The sequence below is a fragment of the Ailuropoda melanoleuca genome, chromosome 1 (assembly GCF_002007445.2).
Source record: "Ailuropoda melanoleuca isolate Jingjing chromosome 1, ASM200744v2, whole genome shotgun sequence".
NCBI classification, from domain to species: domain Eukaryota; kingdom Metazoa; phylum Chordata; class Mammalia; order Carnivora; family Ursidae; genus Ailuropoda; species Ailuropoda melanoleuca.
In genome coordinates, this window is record NC_048218.1 from 151,795,255 (window position 1) to 151,820,671 (window position 25,417).

General features: G+C 39.6%; 1 protein-coding gene across 1 annotated transcript in view; it reads left to right on the forward strand.

Moving 5' to 3' along the window:
* Positions 1-2,248: 2,248 nt before the first annotated feature.
* SCIN (scinderin) overlaps positions 2,249-25,417 on the forward strand; it is a 76,215-nt gene continuing 53,046 nt past the window's right edge. Inside the window, exons 1-3 of the mRNA XM_002923815.4 lie at positions 2,249-2,550; positions 8,990-9,144; positions 14,220-14,381. Of these exons, the coding sequence (XP_002923861.1) occupies positions 2,352-2,550; positions 8,990-9,144; positions 14,220-14,381 (516 nt within the window). The 5' untranslated portion in view covers positions 2,249-2,351. The remainder of the gene's footprint in view (positions 2,551-8,989; positions 9,145-14,219; positions 14,382-25,417) is intronic.

The window sequence follows — 25,417 nt, forward strand, 5'->3', positions numbered from 1 at the left end:
TACTTGTAAAAACATCAAAATTAATGCAAAAAAAAATGACAACCCAAATATCAACATTTTAAGTAAAGAAAAATCAGTATTTTTCCTTGTCTTAGTCTCCAGTATGGCCTCAGATAGCATTATTAACAATTCTACCTTTATTTGAAAATCTTTGATTTTTATCATGATTTTTGCATCAATTTTGATTTGTTAAAATACTGCCTTAAAAGAGAATTGATCTTGGGGTGCCTGGCTGGCTGTCAGTTAAATATTGATTTCAGCTTAGGTCATGATTTCAGGGTTGTGATATTCGAGCCCTATGTCAGGCTCCACACTGGGCATGGAGTCTGCTTACGATTCTTTTTCTCCCTCTCCCTCTGCCCTTCCCCTCTCTCTTTCTCTCTCTCTCTCTCCAAAAAAAAAAAAAAAAAAAAAAAAAAAAAAGAGAAAATTGATCTTGATTACCAAACTTTTTTGTTGCACCCCTAAATTTTGTATCCCAGGAGGGTGCTTCATTTGTCTTACTCTAGTTTTGGCCTAAGAAAGAGGAAATCCCACTTATCTATACCAAAATTCTTTTTTATTTCTTCACTAAAAAGAAATTATTTCCTTTTATTTTTTATTTCTTCATTGAAAGGAATTCCTTCACTAACAGGAAAGAAATTATTACTAAAAATGAAACGGAACTTAAGTGATAACTCTGATTTTTAAGTTATCTAGTGTCCAGATCACCAGTTCTCATAATTTTTCACAAGAAGAAGGAAGAGAACAATTTCTCCTTTACAGACAAGGAAACCAAGGCATATAATGACTCATTGACAAAGTTAAAACTAAATTTCTTGGTGTTGCATGGACATACTAGATCAGAAGCTTCTCTGGGGATAAATGGGAAGAAATAAAAATTAGGGATGCCTGGGTAGCTCAGTTGATTAGGCATCTGCCTTCAGCTCAGGTCATGATCCCAGGGTCATGGGATCAAGCCCTGGATCGGGCTCCCTGCTCAGCGGGGAGCCTGCTTCTCCCTCTCCCTCTCCCTACTTGTGCTCTCTCTCTGGCAAATAAATAAAATCTTTTTAAAAAGAAATAAAAATATGAAGTATATTTACGTGAGCAAATCTTAGCTAAGTAATTGGACTGAAAGAAAGAGTTTTGGTAAACAGCGTGTGCTTCTGAATGAGACATAGTGGCCTTGAATTCCTCCTCAGCCATTTACAGCTGGGCAACCTTTGACAAGTTGCAAAGCCTTACTTAGTTTTCTCTTCTATAAAATTAGCCTCATTATACCTTTTATTGTTTTGGTTAGGAGAGGGAAAAAAGAGAATGTAGCTAATAATATTTACCAATCAGCATCTCAACCTATAAGCACATGACACAAAATAGGAAAATCCCAGAAATTGTTCTTTTTTTTTAAGTAGGCTATTTTCTAAAAAGAAAATGCACGTGCATAAAAATCAGTTTTCTTAATCTTCAGATCCTGAGTGATTTGCTTTTTCAATAACAAAATCCTTTGCCATACTAGCTGTGGTTAAAAGAATGCAAAAATGAAAAGTAGACTTCCACGTGCATGGTACAGTGCAGCAAAAGCAAAAACTGTAGGGTAAACAATGAGAAATCCGCCCCTTGAAGCCAGGTACCAGGCAACTCAGAAGGCAAACTGCGCATAATACCACAGACATAAACAACACAGCGTGAGAACACCCCAGGAGGAGGGCTATTTTTTTCAGTAACTTTCCTGGCCAAAGGAAGCAGGTGGCCAAAACACAGCTCCTGAACCCCAGGGGATAGGACCATCAGCCTTCCAGATTTTCATACTTTCCAAGGAACCTGCCATTTCCGTTTTTCACGGCATTTTCAAATTGGAAAGATCAAGACAGAAATTTCGGCTATCAGGAATGGAGAGACTGGCCAGTGAAATGAAGGAGTTGGTGATGAAGATGACTGTTACCTGGACAGCCTTTTTTTTTTTTTTAAAGAAGGATGCGCCCACCAGTTTAAATTGTTCATCTCCTCCACGTGTTACCAGAAAGAAACGTCCTTCCCTCAGACTAGGAGGCATTTTCAGGAATTTCTGTAAATGCCCTCCGGATCTCAGAAATACAAAGAGGGAAAAGGAATACGTCCTGCTAACTCGGCGCAGGGCGTCGGAGTTTGGTACTAGGCGCAGCCGTGGGAGCGGGAAGGGATCCCCTGCTCCCGGAGCGCCTGGTGCTCTGGCACTTAGCCCCTCCCGCTCCCGAGCCCCGCCTCTCCGCGGGGCGAGTCCTATAAAGTCCCGGCGAACGGGGTGTCGTTCCTTGCAGGTCTCGGCTTAGTCCGACTTCAAGACCGACTTGATCCCGCGCCCCTTTCCCGGAGCAGTGCCCGTCGGAGCCATGTCCCAGGGGCTGTACCACGAGGAGTTCGCCCGAGCGGGCAAGCAGGCGGGGCTGCAGGTCTGGCGGGTCGAGAAGCTCGAGCTCGTGCCGGTGCCTGAGAGCGCCTACGGCGACTTCTACGTCGGGGACGCCTACCTGGTGCTGCACACGACCGAGGCGAGCCGGGGCTTCACCTACCGCCTGCACTTCTGGCTGGGTAAGGGGCTGCCGGCAACGGGACCCCGACGCGCCCAGGTCGGGGAGGGCCGAGGCCGCGGGAGGCTGAGACTGGCAGGGTGGAGATGGGGGTGGTCTGGGGGGAGAGGGGAACCGCAAACGGGAAGGGCCTGAAGACCCGTCGCGCCTGTCGCGTCCGCTCCGGGCGGCCCTCCTTGGAGCTGGCCTCCTTCTCCACACCAGAGTCCGCTCTTGCGAACGCGCCTGCAAACGCCGGGCACAGAGACGTCGGGGAGTGTCTTAACCGCTCCGGCTTGCCTTCTGTCAGGCGGGTCTCCCGGGCTTGGAGGCTGGTTCCTCTAGCTTCTCCCCCTTGCACCTCCCAGTTTGGAAACCCCGCTCCCGCCCAGGGCCGCTGCTTAGCGCACCCTGGCTCTGGCCAAGTCGCGCTCACCTTCCGACAAGTTCAGTCCTGGCTTCCCTGTCAGGGACGAGATGAAGTCAAACAAGTTTGTAGGCATCCGCCGCAGCTGGAGAGAAGTAACACCCCCCGCCCCCAAAACCACCTCCGCCGCCCTTTTCTCTAGTTAATTTATTTTTATTTTTTGCCCTTGGGCCCCAGCTTATATTTCTCCACACATTTCGGTAATGAGTGCTCTGGGCGACTTTAAATCAGAATCCACTTGCTCCGCCCTGCTCAGCTAACAGAAATTCCTGCTGATCAGGATGTTGGCTACCCTGGATGAAAAAGAGAAAAAAATACAGATATTATCAATATAAATAAATAGCTTTATATGGCATATGTATTATTTAAATGAGTTGCCCTGTTATAATAGGTACTTTTATTATTATTATTTATCCATTTGAACAAGGACACAGTGTGAAAGCAAACAGCTCCTTCAGCAGTAGTAATTATTTTGGGCTGCACTCGCGCCAGGTCGTCAGAATACTGGGCCTTGTGTGTTCTACTTTTTCCACCTTCTACTTTTACTCGTAAACATCCTGAATGTCCAACCTCTCCCTGTAAGATCCTGTGCCAGTGGGCACACCCCATCAAACAACGTGCCGATTATCTGAGACTTATGGCCTTCTTTTACAACTAGCTTGCTTCTCCTGGACTTCTGTTTCTTTATTTTTAGCTTTATTCCTGAGCCTGTGGGGAGACCACACAAAACCACATATGCATTTTGAAGCCCTTGAAAAGCCATCGTTTTTATTTCTAACATTTGAAGATTTTAAGAAATAAAATGGAAGAAAACATTAGGAAGTGATGTTCTCAACGCTAGTGAACACCTGAAACAGACACTCCAAGTGGGAAATACAAAGAGGGAAAAGGATTGTTTTTATTATAGCATTTGATATTAAAATTTTGTGCTTGCTTGACAAAGCTGAAGCTGAGTTCCAAACACATTTTGATTTCCCAAGATAGTGTCACTATTCCTTGTAATAAATAGACAGTGATCTATTTATATTTTATACTAGAAATCACTGAAACCTTAATATAAAACCGTGTTCATGAATGAATGATGCCAGATAGAATAGTAATGTCCTCATCTTGGTCTTTCTATTCAGAACTTGGATCTAGAATGAATAAGTGTCTGAAATGCCACATTTGTAATTTTGGTGAATTAAGATGTGAAGGGACTTCATATTTTGCTGTAGACAGCAGTTAAACTTGTCTTTGTCAGAAGACGGCAAGAGGCTTTGAACACAGTTTGTGGGGGGTTTTTTCTTTTTCTTTTTTTGTTTTTGTTTTTTTTTTGGGGGGAGGAGGGGGTGGTTATTGTCTGGGTTCTTTCTTATCCAAAGAAGCTTGCTCATTAAACAAATTGTTTTTTAGGGTTTACAGATTCACATTAACTCAATTATTCATTTAGTGCTCACCAATTTCGAAAACTGTAATAGAAAACACTTTGGACAAAAACACTTCATGATTGTAAAGATCTACTAAAACTAAAGTTAACAGTGTGTTAATTAATGAGTTAATTCATTCAATAATTATTCAACGTGCCCAGCATTGTGTAAGGCATTTCTGCATGTGAATAATTTATGAAACTTCTCTGAAAGTTTATAATCTCAGATACAATAAGACAAAAAGCGATATAACACAGGTACAACAGCTAAACACTGTGAGAGAGGCAGTGTCTATAGTTATGGGGAAGCAGGGAGGGAGAGACACTTTGACAGAAAAAAGGAAAATGAGGGTGATTGGCAGGGGTCTTGTCCTAGAGACAATCATGGGGAACATGGAAAAGTTTAGAGTAAAATGGTCCATTGGGCCTGTAGATGGAATTGTTCAGCCCCTCTTCCTACTTCAGTTCTCTGAAGCAAGCTGGATTTCATCCAAAAACTTCTACCCTAAGACCTAAATTTGGAGGAATTCATGAGGATTCATCAGAGAGACAGACTGAGAAAAAGTTCCAAGAGGGAAAGCTGAAAGTTCAGGGGGAAAGGAAGTTTAACTAAAGGAAATCAGTCGGAAGGAAGATGAAGGGGAGTGAAGTTGGACTCAGATAGGGATGGAAAGGTACATATGATGAAAGTCAAAGAACAGGCCATGTAAGAGGAAGAAAGGGGAAGCAAGAAGCAGCAGGACATAAAATAGAAGATGAGAGGAAGAGTCATCTTTCCTGCTCTCTGAGGCTTTCCATGATACCCTCACATATTTCAGATTATTTCCTTTTATTATTTTTTCTTTTATTTACCTTACAAAGTAAGAATTTGTTGCATATAAGTTAAAAGTTGTTCCACTGGTCCTTCCATAGAAAGTATTTCAGCTTTGTAGCTAGCAGTTTAAATGTACCCGCCTTCTGCTTCTCTTTACTTAGAGCATCATGTCTGTAAGCACAGCTGGATGATAAAGCGAGTCAGTCCCATCCTGGACCTATGTCGCAAAATCCCACCCTCATCGTTTCTCTTTTTCAGTTTTAATGTATTCGAGAGCAGTAAACATTTGTGATATATCTATTCTGTGCTAGGCTTTATGCAAGGCAATGGAAATCCAAAGAAATGGATTACAATATACAGTGTACAATTCAAGGAACTTATAATATACAAGGGCGGTGAGGACGCTGAGAAACTGGATTTTTATATATTGCTTAGAGGGGAATAGAAAATGGTCCAACCATTACGAAGAAGAGTTTGACAGTTTCTTACAAAACTAAACCTGCAATTACCATATGACCCAGTAATTGCGTTTATGGGCATTTAGTCCAGAGAAATGAAAATTTATACTCAGGTAAAAACCTACACATGAATGTCCATAGCCGCTTTATTTGAATAGACAAAACTTGAATCAGCCCAGATATCCTTCCACCATGACTGATTAATCAAATTTTGGCATATCTATAACAGAGAATATTACTCAACAATAAAAAAGAACAAACTATTGATACATACAACTCAGACGAGTCCCCGGTAAATTATTCTGAGTGGAAAAAAAATGCCAAAAGATTCCTTACTGTATGATTCCATTTATAGAAAAGTTGAGATTTGTTGTTATCAGAGGTTAGGGATGGGGTGGGGAGGGGGTAATGCAGGTGGGAGATAGGGTTAGTTATATCAGGACAACATAAGGGATTTTTTGATGCTATAACTATACAGTATCTTGACTGGGATGATGAATACATGAATTTACAGGTGATGTAGAGAACTAAACACACATAGATGAGTACAGTAAAATTGGGGAAATATGAGAAAGATAAGTGGATTGTATCAGTCTCAATATCCTGGTTTTTGCATTCTGTGCATACTGTGTTTACATGGTTGTGCTTTAGTATACTGTGGTATACCAAACTGTACTCTAGTTTGAAAACTGCTACCATTGGGGGAAATTTGGTCCGTTGATCTATGTCTCTCCTCCTACCAATACCACACTCTCTTAATTACTGTACCTGTATAGTAAACTTTAATATCAGATAGAGTTATTCCTCCGATCTTATTTTTCTTTGTCAAGGTGTTTTAACTCTTTCAGGACCTGTGCCTTTTCATATAAGTTTTACAATAAACTTATGCAATCCATAATAAACCTTCCTATGATTTTTATAGGAATAACGTTAAGCTTGTAGATCATCTTGGGGAAAATTAACATCTTTATTGTATTGGGTCTTACGGTTCATAAACAGTATATATTTATTAAGGTCTTTGATTTTTTTCATTAACATTCTATAATTTTTAGCATAGAGATCATGTACCTGTCATCACATCCCCAAAACAATTTTAGGAAGTTTGCTGCATATGGACACATATAATGTAAGGCCATAAAATATAAAAGAACATAACACAAAAGAACATATCATAACTTGAAAGACTTTGGTAAAAGCATCAGAAAAGGGAAAATAAATGAGGTCATAAGCACAATTCATGGAGTACGTTCCTATGTTCCTGAACATTGCTAAAATTGCATCATGATATCACCGAATTGGATTCTAGTTCTCACATTCAAAGGCTGGTATTGGCTTCTTTAGAATCTTTCAACTTCTTTAGAGCAAGGATTCTAGTTTATTCATACTGATACTCCTTGGCCCAGCACAGTACACAAGGATCAACAAATGATAGCATAATTTAATTAACTTACTTCCAGTTCATTCATTAATTGCATGCCTGTCCATTTACATCTTAAGAAATTCGTGTTTCAACTTGTGCTTAAGTAAGGATGTTTATGTCAAACACATTATCTTTAACACTTTTGATATTAACCATGATTTAAACTTCTCTTTTAAAACATCTCTGTGCAAATCTACATCTGTGTCTTTATTAGTATTCTCATTTATGGATGGGAAAGTGCGCAGTGTTCTTTCGGACTGCAAAATTGCATATTTTTTTTCCTTTGACACGACAAATTTACAAAACTGATACCACGTCAATACCCTTACAGCTAGTGGATTCTTTTCCTGAGAAAAGAAGTTGCTATGCAGGTTCCCTTTCAGAGTAAAGGAGGAATGTAGAAAAATACAATTCTTTCATCAACATAGCTGACTGTTTCCCTTTCTCCAGCTTTGGTGAATACTCGCAATTGGGGTTTCCTGTGAACTGTGGTATTGTTACGGCTTCTAAATATTCTACATCAGTTATCCGCGGAGGAAAATAACCTAACCCAATCACCACAAAATGTGACTGCTAATGAGAGTCTGAGTATGAAAAACTATCGACTGGTATTGTAGTTTCTAAGAGCCTGTGCTCAGAGCTACAGAAACCTGCCTCTGTGTCGTGTTCTACCAAAGGTCAACTTTATGACCTCAAGGAAGTTACGTGGACTCTTGAAGCCTTTACTGCTTCTGTTGTAACTTGGTAGAAAATATTTTTGCTGCATGCAGTGTCTTGAAGATTAAATGAGATCGTCCATGTAAACCACTAGCTCAGTATCTGACCCATATCAGGGGTATTATAAATGTATAAATGTTCGCTGTTATTATTTCTAGAATCACTTATGATTTTTACACAGCTCAGATGTAATAAGGGTTTTGAAGTGTGTTTTCTAAAATTTGAGTTTCCGTCAGGACTGGCTCTGATCCTTGTGCGCATGGAAGACAATGGTGCTGAAGAATTGGTGTATTGACCTCAGTGACGTTGCCCGGATAGGATTTATACTAGAATTAGTGAAAAGTAAATGTGTGTTGTGTGTTAAATTCATGGGTTGATAATGCCTACATTCACATTCAATAGATGTTGGCATCTCTTTCTTTTACTCTCCCTTTCCACTTAGAGAATATGATTTTACACCAGTAAGATAATGAAGTGGGGGTACTAGGACTTAAAAATAGGGATAAGGTCAAGTGATACTCATTTTCCCATTCTAAAAACCACTTTCTTTTCTAAAGCTATTTGTCTATGGCCTATGATGTTCATTTTCCTTACAAGTATTAACATATTGGCACGTTGGAAGCCTTAAGGTTGATGCTAATAAAGGCTAAAAACAATTGGAAAATGTTCTCATAGTCTGATCTGATTAGCAAATGAATCTGAATCCTACTAGAATATAGTGCTGTATCTCCTTGAGCATATATAGACAGCAGTTTTGTGGGGTTTTTTTTTAAGATGTATTTATTTATTTTAGAGAGGGGGGAGGGAGAGAGAGCATGAACAGGAAGGGCAGAGGCAGAAGGGGAGAGAGGGTCCCAAGCAGACCCTGCACAGTGCATGGACCCCAACATGGGGCTCCATCCCACCACCCCGAGATCAGGACCTGAGCCGAAACCAAGAGTTGGGACACTTAACCGACTGTGCCACCCAGGGGCCCCCAGCAGTGCTTCTTTTAAACAGTTTTTAAAAAGAAAAGCAAGAACAAAACAATTGTAACTATTAACAAAATAGTATTTTTATATTACACCATTTCTGTCAAAAGATTGTTCTGCTGAAGACTATTTGTTGTATTGATGTATGTACAATTGAAAGAAAATTTCTGAGCTTTTCTTATCAAAAATTCTGCCTTAGTCGTTTTCCTGGCTTGATCATTGAAGTGCTGTCCTTCGCTGTTTCAGGAAAAGAGTGTACTCAGGATGAAAGCACGGCAGCTGCCATCTTTACTGTTCAGATGGATGACTATTTGGGTGGCAAGCCAGTGCAGAGTAGAGAGCTTCAAGGCTACGAGTCTACTGATTTTGTTGGCTATTTCAAAGGAGGCCTGAAATACAGGGTAAGCCTCTCTGAACTCTTTCCATTGTGACCCCCTTCCTCTTCCTATCCATCCACACCTCATGTCTTCAGAGAATGAAAGTTCATTGAGGGCAGTGTTTTTTGTTTTGTTTTTGTTTCAATCTGTCTTATTTACTGATATATACCAGTACCTGCTGGTTACATAGTAGGTGCTCAATAAATGTTTGTGGACCATGGCTGTAATATGTGAAATATTCTGGATTGACTTCATTTAATAGGTTCATTTTTAATAAAGTTAAGAGCTTTCAGTAATGTTGTCACAAGAAAGCCCTTTTAAGTTTTGTGGAGTTACTTCAGTAATTAAAAATTGGCAATTTGCGTATTCGCAGTTTTTGTTTATGCTATTTTAGAGAGCCTTTGAATTTGCCTCAAATAACCGAAGACTTGGGAATCTCAATTGTTCTGGAATGTCATAATGCAATATTTGTAACAATTATAATTCCAGTTACTAGAAAGAACTATACACACATTTCCCAACTAGTGTGGTTTGATCTTGGAGATGATAAAAATGAAACAAACCATGGAGTTGACTGTGGTTCAGCCTCACGCACACATGAACGTATTTATGTGTTTTGACCTGAAACACTAATCATCAACTGGCTTTTCTTTTGGGGGAAAAAGAAACAAAAACAAGTTAAGTAGTCCTCTTCTTTTAAGGCAACCTTCAGTGAAAGACAGCCTTTTTTTTTTTTTTTTTTTTTTTTTTTTTTTTTTTTTAGAATTCCCTCCATGACCCCTGTGGACTGGCCACCCCTCACAATCTCCCCTGCCCTCAGGAGTGTTCAGTTACAGTGTGACAAATACCTCCCTACACCCACATTTCAGAATCAGATACGCTCCAACGGGGCTTCTGCAGACCCCACACCGTACCCTTTGAGCCTATTAGCTTACTAAAAACCTAAAGCCTCAGCACTAAACTAGAATTCTGAATATATATTAAATTTATCTACAATGCCAGGGTTTATTTCTACTTTTACCTGATCAGAGCCTTAGTGAATATGTTGTGATGCCATTGAGATGAGGGTAAACACTTGCAAATTCTCTTCTTTCTTGAAACCATTTCTTCACTCTAGGTTATGAACAACCCTAAATATGAAACAATGTATGATTTCTCATTTTGTTTAATTCACATGAGTGCCTACAGTTTATGTCAGATGATCCTGGAAGTTTCTTTAAGTCAGTGAAACCCACATTTTGAATAAGCTGGGTCTTGTAGTTATTAAAAGCATCTGATATGACATCATCCTGGTTATGAACCCATTTCTGCTACATATGACTTGTTTACCTCAGGGCAAGTATGTAAGCTTTCTGTTCTCAGTCTCCTCAAACACAGAATGGTTATAACAACAGCTTCCTCATATAGGTGTTGTAAGGATTAAGGATCAAATTAAATAATAAAATATGTATACAGTGCATATACAGTCAGTGGGAACTTATTAATCCCTCTGGCTATTAGCAGGACCTCTGAAATCAAACTTCTGGATATATATTTAAAAGGGGACATGAAAGGGGTGCCTGGGTGGCACGNGTGCCTGGGTGGCACAGCGGTTAAGCGTCTGCCTTCGGCTCAGGGCGTGATCCCGGCGTTATGGGATCGAGCCCCACATCAGGCTCCTCTGCTGTGAGCCTGCTTCTTCCTCTCCCACTCCCCCTGCTTGTGTTCCCTCTCTCGCTGGCTGTCTCTATCTCTGTCGAATAAATAAATAAAATCTTTAAAAAAAAAAAGGGGGGATATGAAAAAGCAATTTTACAGTTTAGAAAGAGGATATTTGCAAATGGAGGTCAAATTTATCAGCAAAAAAATCTGTTCACTGTCGTTCACCGTCTTATCATTAGTGACATTGAGCAGACGACAATGTGTGCAGTTGCAAAATACTTGATAAGAAATGTGGAAGCAAATATAATTTGCCACCCAGAATAGCAAAGACTAATTTTTAAAAAAGATTTTATTTATTTATTTTGAGAGAGAAGGAGAGAGAGAAAGTACAGGGGGGGAGGCAGAGGCACAGGGAGAGAGAATCTCAACCAAACTCCATGCTGAGCTCAGAGCTTAACATGGGGCTCAATCTCACGACCCTATAATCATGACCTCAGCTGAAATCAAGTGTCAGATGCTTTACCAACTAAGCAACCCAGGTGCCCTGGAATAGCAAAGACTATTATGTTGTTCTTAATTTCATACTAAGTGCTAAATACTTCGTGTATATTACCTCATTTCATCCAAATAGCACCCCCATGGTGCAGTTTCTGTCATTATCACCCTATTAAGTAAACAAAAGCTTTGAGAAACTGTGTAACTTAACAAGGTCTAACAGTGGATATGTGACTGGGTGACCATCTGACTTCAGTACCTAAGCTGGTAATCATTATACTATGATGCTCTCAATATAAATAAAAGGTCCAAATATCAGGATGAATTTTTTATTTAAGATTACTCTATGAAACAGCGTCTCGTGTCTGTTTGGAATGGACACAGTTTGTCAAAGCCTACCATTACCAAGCCAGCAACAGCCATATTTCGTTGCCATGTGTAAGGTAAAGATTCAGCAAGGCAACGTTAAGACCATCTTCTCATGTCATTTAGTTGACCTGAGGTTTCTTTTTTATGAGCCTTTTTAGGCTGGGGGAGTTCTTCCTTTTGTTTTTTTCTTTTTAAAGATCTTATTTATTTACTTGCCAGAGAGAGAGAGCGAGAGTGAGAGAGAGTACGCACAGGAGCAGGGGTAGCTGCAGGCGGAGGGGGAAGCAGGCTCCTCCCGTGCAGGGAGCCTGATGCGTTCATGTGGGCGCATGACCTGAGCCGGAGGTAGATGCGTAACTGAGCCGCGCGGACGTCCCTCACCACTACTTCCTTATATTTAATCTCTTTCCCAAACTCAACAAGACCCGGCTCTGAGCCATGACTGTAAATAGCGGCCGTCAAACATCCATCAGCCAGCAAAACCGTGTTTGTAGTGTCACTGACAGAGGGTCGTCCACCTTGCTCTCCTGTTTTGTGAAGGTAGAAAGAGACTGGGAGTTTCTAGGGTTAATTCAAACACTAGTCCAGAAATACTATCAGACACCATCATATATGAAAATGATAGTTTTTCTTTTGTACCTTTTTCACATCAAATATTAAGACAAAATTAGTTTTTAAAATACTATTAAATGTTCACAGACTATTTATCACTCTGATGGTTCATTATATGACAGTAGCTTAAATGTTATGTAAATATCCTCAGTCGGTTTTATATTTTATAACTTTTTTTCAGATCACAGCATTCCTACACTGCTTATCAGATCACAGTGTACTTATTTTTTTTTAAAGTGAAATGGCCAAGAACAATAATATATAGATGGAAACTTGTGTTTATTTTTATTGTATAATACTTAGTTTGTTCATTTATGGCAAACTTGATAAAAATTATGGACTGAGAAATTATTACGTATTTCATAAAATTTGTGGTTACAATTGTCCTGAAGTCAACTTTTAGCCTATAGTAATAAAACCTTTGGATTCATGAGGGTCTTTTCCTGGAGAATGGTGGAAATTTAAAGTCAGTGGAAATTTTGGGGCACCTGGGTGGCTCAGTTCATTAAGTTTCTGCCTTCAGCTCTGGTCATGATCCCAGAGTCCTGGGATTGAGTGCCGCATCAGGCTCCTTGCCGTGGTGGCGGGGCGGGGAGGGTGGGGGGCTGCTTCTCCCTCTGCCTGCTGCTCGCCCTGCCTGCTGCTGCCCCTGCTTGTGTGCTTTCTCTCTCTGGCAAATAAATAAGTAAAAAAGTTTAAAAAAAAGTCAGTGGAAATTTCAAGAATGTGCTAATGATTATTACATAGGCAGCTTAACTTCTTTCTTTGGATTTGTACATGTTTATGAATAAACTTTTAAAAATTATTTTATTTATTTATTGAGAGAGAGAGAGCATGCACAGGGAAGGAGCAGAGGGAGAGGGAAAAGCAGACCCCGCACTGAGCATGGAGTCCAATGTAAGGCTCCATCTCGTGACCCTGAGACCATGACCTGAGCTGAAATTAAGAGTCAGATGCTTAAGCAACTGAGCCACCCAGGGGCCCCTATGAATAAATTTTAAAATTGGATCATTTTATAGGTTTCCTATACCGCTAATTTTCTTACCATATTATTTTAGGAGGCCTTTGAGCAATAAAAGTGATTTGCTTACACTGCATCTTTATTATGCACATTATCTCATAATTAATTATGGAAATAAATAAAGATTATCACTTCTAGCATTTAATTAAAGGAAAAAGTGAAAAGGTAAAAGCCAATTTCAAAAAAGACAAGATGTACTTGATATGGTTCATTATTTTGCTTAGCATTTTTAAATTGAATATAATTTTGTTTTGTTTTGGGATGTGCAACCAAATTTAGGATATAAATACTCAGGCTTGGCATAGAAAGAAAAAAAAGAGAGAAAGAGAGAGACGGAAGGAAAGAAAGAAGGAAAGAAAGGGAAAGAAAGGGAGAGAAAGAAAGAAAAAGAGAAAGGAAAGAAGGAAGAAAGAAAGAAAAAAAATTCTTTATAATGTTAAAACAATCATAAATGGGATCCACCCATACCTGACCAGGACTCAACTCCCCTTCTCTGTCCTAACACTGTGTGGGGCATGGGTGTTTTGGGGTGTCTAGTTCTCTCCTCACTTGCTCTTGTTACCTCTGACTCTCCTCTATCCTCCTGTCTTCTCCTTCCCTGAAATCTTGTCTGCCTCTCACTTGATGGTTTTAGAATCATTCATTCCTGAAGGACATCAGCTACTGCTTCTTTTCATTTATGTCACAGGTTTTATCCACGGAACGTTCTTAGTAAATACTTTCAATGTTAAATTGAATGATTAAAACAGGATGGGCAAAAGGCCTTAAAAGAAAAAAAAGTGTTGATTTGCCAAGGCATTCTCTTCTGCATACTTAATGTTTCACATGCTCTTAGGTGGCTATTTTGTCTTGGGCTGACAGGCACTTTTGGCACGTACACCTGTGGTTTTATATGTTTTTGTATCTAGTTAGAAGCCTCATCTGGTTTTGTTTTGTTTTCTGTCTTCCTCCCACTGATCAGGCTGGAGGTGTGGCATCTGGACTAAATCATGTTCTCACAAATGACTTGACCGCTGAGAGGCTCCTGCATGTGAAGGGTCGGAGAGTGGTCAGGGCCACGGAAGTTCCCCTTAGCTGGGACAGTTTCAACAAGGGTGACTGCTTCATCATTGACCTTGGCACTGTAAGTGTTACATACACGTGCAGACGTCTAAAGGAAAGTGAATTGTCAGATCAAATCAGATGTATGTGCTGTGGAAGATAATCATGTTTTCTGCACATGGGGAGAGGTCATGTTTATGTGAGAGGCAATCATATCATATGACGAATTGGCAAGTATTTAAATCGCACAAAGTGAGACTTCAAAGTTTTTATTTTCTTTGATGGGTTTAGAATGGAGTAGTGATTTAGTTCTTCCTACCATAGAACACACATTGAATAATTTTTAATATATTTACCCTTCTGTCTGAACAGAGCTTCCGTTAATTATTTTTGTCCTTAATTGGTTGTGGGAAAACATTATTTGAGGGACAAATTGATTCCCCCTGAAAGCAAAGTTTCTAGGATTTCAAATGGACGTGAGTCTAAACAGCTGGCCCGGAGTTTTTAGGAGTTATTTTGGTATGTATATCACACATATACTACACCATACTATTTCAGACTTTTTAATTATTTTTGGGTATTAAAAGGAAAGGCACAAGTACAGATATTAAGTATCATCTCAATGGGATGGGCAATATCTGACTTATATTTTCTTCCAGGAAAAGAGGCCTCTCTAAGTTCAGGTATACTTAATAATAATTATCTTTTTAAAATTTTTAGTTATTTATTTTGAGAGAGAAAGAGAGCACAGATGAGGGGGATGGGCAGAGGGAGAGGGAGAAGGCGACTCCCTGCTGAGCAGGGAGCCCGATGTGGGGCTCAATCCCAGGACTCTGCGATCATGACCTGAGCTGAAGGCAGATGCTTAACTGACTGAACCACCCAGATGCCCCGAATCATTATTATCTTGAAAAGAAGAGGGGCGCCTGGGTGGCGCAGCTGTTAAGCATCTGTGTTATGGGATCGAGCCCCACATCAGGCTCTTCTGCTAGGAGCCTGCTTCTTCCTCTCCCACTCCCCCTGCTTGTGTTCCCTCTCTCGCTGGCTGTCTCTGTCAAATAAATAAAATTTTAAAAAAAAAAAAAAAGAAAAGAAGAATTATTGCAAGATCTTGTGCTAGACTCTAGATGGTGGGATTTGACTTAGGTCTTTTAAACTTTGTAAGGTAGAAATAAAATAAAGTTGAAATAAAAGGCATTCTCTACCATTGAAAAGCCATGGGCAAAGCAGAGAAGGCACTCGAGCAGAGCATTTATGACGCCCTTCTCCTCCTCATGGTCATTCTTCTCATTGCCCCATGTACATCCGCATCCCACTTCTTGGCGCAAACACTTCTGCACTCAGAATCGTCCGGAGACTTGCTGTGACCTTTGTGGCTTCAGTTAGCCTGAAGCTCGCACCAGCTGTGCAGTTTGCTTCCGGCTGCACAGCCCGTGAATGGGGAAGGCAGGATCCAACCCTGGGGATGTCTGATTCCCACCTGAGCATCTTATTTTACTGCCTCTTCATGGGCAGTAGTTTGGGGAAAAGCATCAGACCACAGCCAAAAGAGTTTATTCCACATGCATGGAGAAGGGACCTTAAGGATTTTGAAAATGGAGCCACACAGTCAAGGTTCTGTTAAGGCAATACTCACTTAACAACAGCACAGAGATGAAGTGTGCTGAGGTTATAAATCATTGGGAAAATGGCCCCAACCTATAAACTTCATGGATTTCTCTCAGTTAGGATACACCTATAGTTTTATTACTGCTAATGTCTAATTCGACTATCTTGGATCACACCAGCTTGTGTGCCCAGTTGAGAGCATCGTATTATAATGTCCAAAGTACAGTTCTCAGTGTCACACTTAGACATCTGCACCCAAAATGGCAGTCCCACTGTCATGAACCTCACCCTGAATTTCTTGGAAAACCCCTGCCCCCTTTAAAAAAGATTGTATTTATGTATTTGACAGAGAGAGAGAGAGAACACAAGTAGGCAGAGCGGCAGGCAAAGGGAGAGGGAGAAGCAGGCTCCCCACAGAGCAGGCAGCCCGATGCGGGGCTTGATCCCAGGACCCCAGGATCATGACCTGAGCCAAAGGCAGCTGCTTAACCGACTGACTGAGCCACCCAGGAGCCCTAGAAAGCCCTTTTCAACTTTAAATGCTAACCCATTCTCCTAACTGGCTTCTCCTAACGTTTTTATAGCCCTTTATCCCTTGATAATTTATGAAGTGTTTTAACATATAAGATAGTATTTTTTCATAGAAAAAAGAGACCTCAGTTTTCATCCAAGCTGACTTTAATCTTAGATTCTCATCTCTAAAAGTCGGGTATTTGATTAGAAGATCTCTGGGGCCCCTAAACAGTAGAGACACTTCTCGTTGATAATGTAATTCATCACTGCAATTACTTGGACACACTTCTTTCTTGAAATACCTTTTCATGTGTACTGTAATTGCCCCACACATGCAGTAATCTCTTTAATTACCACCCATGGCTTCCAGTTCAGCTTTCCAACTATGAACTCTTTAATCTTGAGCGAGTCATTCACCTCTCCAAAGCCTTAACTTCCTCATTTATTGTTTTTGTCTTGACTCTGCTTTCTGATGGTACTTCTAACCTTCGCTGACTATGATTCAGTCTCCCCTGACACGGAGTCACATCTGGAAATGACCGTTGTATCGTGGTTTCACAAGAGAAAAAAAGCCAGAGAGGGAAGGAGCGAGTCATTTGCATTAATACACGTTGAGTGGTGACCTGGGGTTTTCTCTTCTTAGTTTACATTCTTTTCACTCCCCTAAGCTAACTAGGTGGGATATAAGATGGTGTGGCTCTATAACAGAGTATCTTGCAACAGTTTCCGAATCTACTCCATTCAGAATTATGTCTAATCTAGTTTAGAATCTTCTAACAGTAGTATTGTTAAAGAAATCATTTATTATTTTGTTGAGCAAGTACTGAGCTTCCTCATGGGTTAGATACTTGGGTGCTGTGGTAGGCAGATGGTAGTTCCAGTGACATATTCTGTCTTCTGGTGGGTAATGTCTGCCATGGGAGTATGACCCACAAGTACAGGGTCATATAATACACACAGAGCATCTATTATGAGATTCAAGGACATGTATCTGTTTAATAGTAAATCATCTTTATTTTATAGAGTTAATTACCTTGAATGACTTTTAGGTTGTCTCCTGCTCTCATTCCTGGTTAGAGACATTTGGAATGATTTTGTTGTGGAGACAGTTGTTGATCTCTTATGTCGTAGAAGTATACTTTACCCCAGAGGGATGCCCTGATAGGAATCAAGCAGTCCTACATACACTCTCGTTCATTCGCATGACCTCTTTTTATGTGACTACCCTTTAACTAGTTGGTATGTTGCCAACAATTTCTGAATGGTGATAAGATCTTGAAATTACCTTGGAGACTTTATTTTTGGGGTGTGTCACAGTAAACAAAGAAGGACATGGGACCAAAATTTTCTCTACCATAAAATCTTAATGAGTTCACGATTTCATAACGACTTTCTGCATTAGAGAGTACAAAAAGAAGCCAGTGCAATTTCTTCAAGTTTGTTTTATTATCCAGGTATGAAAAAAGTAGATTGGACCTCTAACATTCTCCTCCAGCTAGAGCCAGTTGGCTAAAACTAAGGTTATGGACATAACCTAAATACTATATTTTGATTTTGTTTGAGGAAGTCAACTTTTTTGATCAACTATTACTATTATTAACATGATATGTCATGTACCTTCGAAACATGTGCTCTTATAGGATTTTTGAGACTATAGTAAATATTTCCTAGATAGGACCATGTAACCACCTCAATCAAAAGCATGAAATTATAAAATTCCCATTTAATCACATTGAACGTTAAGAAATCATCAACATTTTAGAGGATGATTTGGATAAGCTATCTTATATTTTAGTGTATTCTCAGAAAATAATATGGAACGTGGCTAGATCTTAGCAATTTGGAATTTACTGAATCTTTGGAGAAGTACTTTTGAACTGTGTATTTTAATGCTGGTGAATTTATCAATCATCTTTTTCCCACCATTCTTAAAGCTATGAGGTAGCTGAGGTAGTTGTAGAAATGACTAATAAAATCACATCTAAATATATTGCAACAAAGCCATCAGTAACTACAGAATGTGAATGATAACGGGAAGAGTCCATAATTTCAAAGTTTGGGATCTGGAGCTAACGCTTTTGGAAATACTTGTCAGAGCCAGCCACTAGTGGAGAGCTGGATTTCACAGGAGGAGGAATTTCTGTGGTGAGTTACTAATTGTGCTATTGGGCATGTTCCTTGTCCTTGTTAACTAGTTTGGTCAGTTATGCAGCTTTGCCCCACTCGCCTTGCTATTTATAACCTATGGTCCCCTCTCTCATTGTTCCCTCCTGCTGCTTTGAAACAGCAGTCTAGACTTCCTCATTTACCAGTTGGTCCGCAACCCACGTTTCCTGACTTTCACTCCCACCGTTTCTTTGAATCTGTTCATCCTACGGCAGCAACGGCTTCTGCTAACTCCAGTGGACACTTTGTTCATTATCCACTCCATCCCTGAGCTGCAACTGACCCTGTTGATTACTCCCTTTTATTTCAGCCTCACTCCTCCCCTGGCTTCCTGCTTTTCCTCCCTTTGAAACCATTCTTTCTCATTCTTCTTCACATGGTCTGCCCAGCCAACTCAAGTTTGTTTGTTTGTTTTTAGGATTCCACTTTTGATCATTGTCTCTTTATACATTCTTCCTGAGCAAACTTGCCCTCACCCAAACTTCAACTACTCACCCACTGGTAAATCTCAATGTTATAGTCTCATTCAGAACTCTTACCTGAGATCTATGTCAGTATTTCAGACTACCTCCCAGATATTTCTTGTATCACAAGAACCTCAAACTGGACAAGTCTAAAAATGGAACTCATCAACTTCACCCTCTCATTCCAGAATGATTTCTCCTCTTATTTGTCTTATAATGTTGAATGGAGCTACCCATCATTCAGACCTCAAACTCCAAATATAGAAGTCATCCAGATGGCTTCACCTAGGGACTTTACGTTCAATTGGTCACTGGGCCTACTCTCTTCTACCTCCTGAGTGTCTCCTGAATCCTTCCTGGGCTCTTTATCACCATGATACTGTCTCGGTGTCCTGTGCATGACACTTTCCCTCAAGTCACCATGCTTTTGCTTTGCACACATTGTTTCCATTGCCCAGAATCCACTCTTGCTTGCATCACTTTTCTTTGGTAAGCAATCCGATGTCATCTCATCCTTAAATATTCAACTTCGATATTGCTTTCTTTTTTTTTTTTTAAAGATTTTATTTATTTATTTGACAGAGAGGGAGAGACAGCGAGAGAGGGAACACAAGCAGGGGGAGTGGGAGAGGGAGAAGCAGGCTTCCCACCGAGCAGGGAGCCCAATGAGGGGCTCAATCCCAGGACCCTGGTATCATGACCTGAGCCAAAGGCAGATGCTTAATGACTGAGCCACCCAGGTGCCCCTTCGATATTGCTTTCTGATACTGCTTTTTTTATGTCGTGTTCCTTGGCCTCTTCCTCTCTCCTTCCCCTGTCCCACGTTGCACCCCTGTAGAATTAGGCAAGCCTTTATCTCATATTTTCTATCACCTTGCAGACTTGCCTTGAGCATTTTCCACATTGCCTGTCCATTCATTTATTAACCCCACTCACTCACTTTTTCCTTAGTAGAAGGCCCAGAACTTACAGTCACTTAACAAATGTACACGTGTCCAACACAAAGCATACAGTCTCATGCAGTCATGCAGATAGAGATGTAATTTTCTTTTTTCACCTATAGCTCAACCTGAGTTCATAGTCAAGCTTCTATTTCCACAGAAGGGTTAAAAATAAAATAATCTTGCCCTATTAAGGTGAACCTTGTTTATCATGAAAGCAAATCAAACTTATCTCACCCATCCCCTTCTCTACCCCTCAGGTATAGGGGATTGTGTGTGTGATATTATGGCCTGACGATGGGGGTCAGGTTGAGAATGGAAGTGAGTCTGGTTTATAGTGTTTAGCCCTCACTCCTCTCTAACATTCATTGAGTCTTCATCATTTCATTCATTCTTGAGCTTTGGACTTTGGACTTTGGCCTCCGTCCCAAGACTTTTGCTGGAAAATATTCATGGTTTTTTGATATGTCCACCCTTTCTGGTTGTGTCAGCCATTATAGTAGCCCCTCTGGGATTCTGCCTTATTTTTCCCATACCACATGCTGCGTGGGGACACTGTACCCACATTGCACCAGTGCCCATTGGTCCAACTGCCTGGATACTGCCCACAGTTGTTTCTACTCTAATGCTCAGGGTCATGGATGAATATATGACAACTGTGTTGGAGGGAAATGTACTGAGCTCTTCTCAGAGATTCACTGCATCTGATCAAGTTTCCTAGTTCTCTTGTAATCCCCATACTTTTCTCTTCTTGGACCTGACCAACCATTCTTATACCATTTCAGTGTTGCCTACTGTGTGGTTCCTGCAATGCACTTTAGTCCCTAAGGCCAAGACTCTGATGCTTCATATGCAAAACCAATTTTCTGTAAATTGCTGCATCCTCACTCCTTCCCTCAGAAAACTTTACTCTCAAAAAATCAAGATTTTTAAAATTAAACCTATGTTGGCTTTTGGACTTTTGTCTCTACTATGACTTAAAAATGTTTATTTTAGAACAAAAGAACTGAATAAAGTCTTCTTTGTTCTGGATAAGTTTTTCCTTATCTGAAAGTAATCCATTCCACTAGTTTTATAAGGGGAAAGCCTTGAGGCAATAAGAAAAGATAATGGGAAAAATAAACTTAATGTTAAATCTCTAAAATTTACCCTTCAACAGAAGTAGGGATGAATGGTATTTACCGTGCACTTGGTGTGTGCTGCGTGCTGGAGTATAAAGACGGAAACCAGATAGTCTTTGACTCCAAGTGCTGTGAAATGGTGAGAGGCACAGACACATGCACAGCTTGGAGTATGACGAGGCAGAAGGTAGGAAGGGCTGGAATGGAGACACAGACACATTAGAGGATAAGAGAATAAATGAGGGCACTGGGAAAGACATCTCTTGAGGTATTAGGATTTAGGTTTTCATTCTCACAGTTTCACATTAGAATCATGAGGAAGAAGTTTTTAAAATACTGATGCCTGTGTGATATGACCCCTAAAGAATCTGATTTTAGCTTTGGGATGGGCCTCTGGGGTATGTACTTTTTCGGCCTTGCCTCAGGTCATTTTATTGTACAGTTAACGTTGAGAACCATCTCAAAATGGTAAATGTCTAAAGGTGCTGGAAAATTCAGGGTTACATGTCTGAAAAAAGAGTAGATTAGTTAAAAATAGTTAAGTCACCAGTATGTGTGGCTGGCAGAAATTATTTTTGATGAAATGTGGCTATAAAACTTCTTTGATTTGCCAAATACTCTGCAGAGTATAGAGAACGTAATTTCACCAACTCTGCTTATTGCTGTGAAAAGAATGCTCCAAAAGCTGTCACCTGGTCCCAGTAAGTGACATCACTACCAGCAGCCAAGCTAGAAGGGTCCAACTCATGTCCCCCTCTCCTTGTCCTCCAGTTTAGATCCCTGGATTCTTCTCTTCTCCACAGCCACTGCTCTGCCCTAACTTACATGCAATCCCTTCCTTCCGGTCACCAAGCCCTCAGTGGCCATGCATACCCACTCCATCTCCCATTCTTCAATCAGAGGTGTTTTTAAAATACATATATGTGTCATTGAATGATATTGAGTTGGCTGGCTTTGAACAACAACAAGATGGGATGTAAATAAACACTTGTTCATCTAAAAACTAAAAAAAAAGTCATGGTTTAAAGTTTAAAAATAGAAAAAGTAGATTCCTGGACGTTATCTCACAAGTCATTATGGTGTTTAAGTTATGCTTAGCCTCAGGCAAAGAGGATATCTAAATGCGCTTTTATATTTTGTTAACTTGATCTAAGGGAAAAGTAAGCACAGTAAAAATAAAGCCAGTAGGGGCAAGGGAGAGCAAGAGGTCTGGCCACCCTTCTCCTTTTATAAAATTGTAGATGTATTTAGAATAAATAACTTAGCAAAGGAGGAGAGAGTAACAAGTCTATGCTGAATTCTTCACACATGTTATGAGTCAACATCACATGGGCTGTTCTGGGTGCTCCTTTAAACTCTGCTTCTGAAATCTCGCTTCCCTTCAACGGCATCATTGAGTATTGTTATTTCTCCTCTTATTTCCTGCCCCCAAATGAGGTTTGGCTGTACTTTGATGTTTTACTTGTTAACTCTGACCACATAGTTTAAAGGAAATTTTAAACCTCTAGTCTGTCCACAGTATGGTTGTTTCCATAAATATCACTCACTGGCTATTATTTCTTATTATTTCTTATTATTGGTGCTCCAAACAAATTGCCCATAACAGATTTGTCTTTACTCCCTTATTTACTTTTCCAGTTATCCAGAATAATTTGTACTCCTTTAAGAGCTTGTATCCTAAGAGTTAGTTATAATTTGGCAAACTTCAACTACAGGGTATTCATGGGCAATAGTACATCAGCAAATTTTGGCCAAAATTTAAGTGCATTCCATTCTGAATTGAATGGATACTTCCATATTGACAGGGGGCTTTATGTCCCTTCCCCCGAAGAAGTATAACATTTAGTGTTGGATTGTTAAATTCTTTAGACTCTGAGAGTGTAAATAGTTGCCTCTGAAACTGTGTTTGCTTTATCATTTTCAGTATCTCACCTGCTTAAATCAGATTTACAAAAGAATTATCTAAATCCCATCAAAGTATTATAAATAAAACAATTTAAGTTATGAAAACTTTTTGTTGTAATAATACGTATCAACCTGTTACATTAGTTTGGGCATTTTTTAGCCCTGTGTGTAGCATTCTTGGGGTTTTTTTTTTAGCTCACACCCACCAAAAAACAGGGTAAGTTGAATTATAGGAGCGCTTTTCAACCACAGGGCCAATTGAGTACAGAGTTTCCTTGTGCACAGAGTAGAGAAGTGGTCTTACCCAACTACCTCTGAATAGAGTAAGTGTTGGCACTGCAGCTTATTAATAATGCTATACACATTTATTTAGCACAGTAGAGCTTTGTTAAATGAGAAGTCCTAACCACATTATCCATCCATGATAGAATTTAAATTGCTTAAATTTAATGAATTGCTATTTAAAATCTAAAGCATGTTTTAATGTGTTGCTGCCGTGATTGAATGAAATATATTTGCAGAAAAACTTAAGTAGCATTGAAAGACAAGGGTTTTTTAAATTAATAGACCCCTTTAAACAATTCTGGCTTTTGGCAATTTATAATTAAAGTCCGTATTTTATTGTATTTCTTGTCTGAATTCACCACTGAAAATTAAGTCTAGGAAATAAGAGAGTATGTCACTTTTATAGAAATAGTAGCACAAAATTAAGTGAAAATAATAAAAGAGTAAGGGTAACACAAAGCATTCATTTTCCTGCCCAATAAGAAATTTTCTGTAACACTTTTAGTGATTGGGTCATCTTTGAGTTAGAAAGGAAAATTTTACTTTTAACAGCTTTATTATTTTTATGAGCATTTCCTAGATATGTTTTTGCTATTTGAAAATTTTTTTATTAAAGTGTAGTTGACATATAATGTTATATTAGTTTCAGGTGTACAGCATAGTGATTTGACAGCTCTATACATTAAACAGTCTTCACCACGATAAGTGTAGTTGCCCTCTGTCATCATACAACGTTATTGAAATATTATTATTATTTTTTTTTTAAATATTTTATTTATTTACTTGACAGAGATAGAGACAGCCAGAGAGAGAGGGAACACAAGCAGGGAGAGTGGGAGAGGAAGAAGCAGGCTCATAGCAGAGGAGCCTGATGTGGGGCTCGATCCCATAACGCCGGGATCACGCCCTGAGCCGAAGGCAGACGCTTAACCGCTTTGCCACCCAGGCGCCCCTGAAATATTATTAAGTATATTTCCTATGCTGTACTTTTCATTCCTGTGATTTATTTATAACTGAAAGTTTGTACCTCTTAATTTCTTTCATCTATTTCACCCACCACTCTCCCCTCTGGCAACCACTAATTAGTTCTCTGTATTTATGATTCTATTTCTGATTTTTGTGTGCTTTATTTTTTAGAGTCCACATTTAAGTGAAATCATGTGGTACTAGTCTTTTCATTTTGTTGATAGTTTCCTTCACTGTGCAGGAGCTATTTAGTTTGATGTTGTCCCAATTGTTCATTTTTGCTTTTTTTCCCTTTGCCTGAAGAGACGCATCCAGAACAATGTTGCTAAGGCTGATGTCCAAGAGATTACCGCCTGTGATTTCCTTTAGGAATATAATGGTTTCAGGTCTTACATTTAGGTCTTTAATCTATTTTGAGCTCAGTTTTGTGTATGGTCTAAGAAAGTAGTCCAGTTTTACTCTTTTGCATGTAGCTATCCAGTCTTTCCAACAAATTGAAGAGACTATCTTTTCCCCAATGCATCTTCTTGCCTCTTTTGTCATAGATTATTGACTATATAAGCATGGGTTTATTTCTGGGCTCTCTGTTCTGTCCTATGTGTCTATTTTTGCACCTGCACCATGCTATTTTGATTACTGTAGCTTTGTAGTCTATCTTGAAATCATGGATCGTGATATCTCCAGCTTTGCTCTTTTTGCTATTTTAGAAGTAGAAACTGAGGTCTGTCAGTAATGGTGAGGAATATTTTCTACCACTAAATTTATCTGTGAACTGATACTGCACATAAAAACTCCCAACCCAAGGTAATGTCATAGAAAATGTTTGGGGATCTATGGAATACTGTAAAATTCTACATTAAATACTAATTATGTTAGTCAAATTATTATCTACAGTTCCTTCTAAACACACTTTACCAAGCTTTCATAATACTTTACAGAAGCTAATAAAATTTAGTATGATTTTATATAATCTCTTTGAAGTTGGTGAGAGGTCACTTACACGGAGAACATTAACATCTGTTGGACAGTTACATAAATGTAGAGCAAGTCAGTAGTGAAAGTTGCTAATAAGTGAGAAATCTAGAGATATAATCTTCTGATCTACTTCCTGTATTTCGCTGTAATGTAAATATTAGAAGTTTGCTTTCT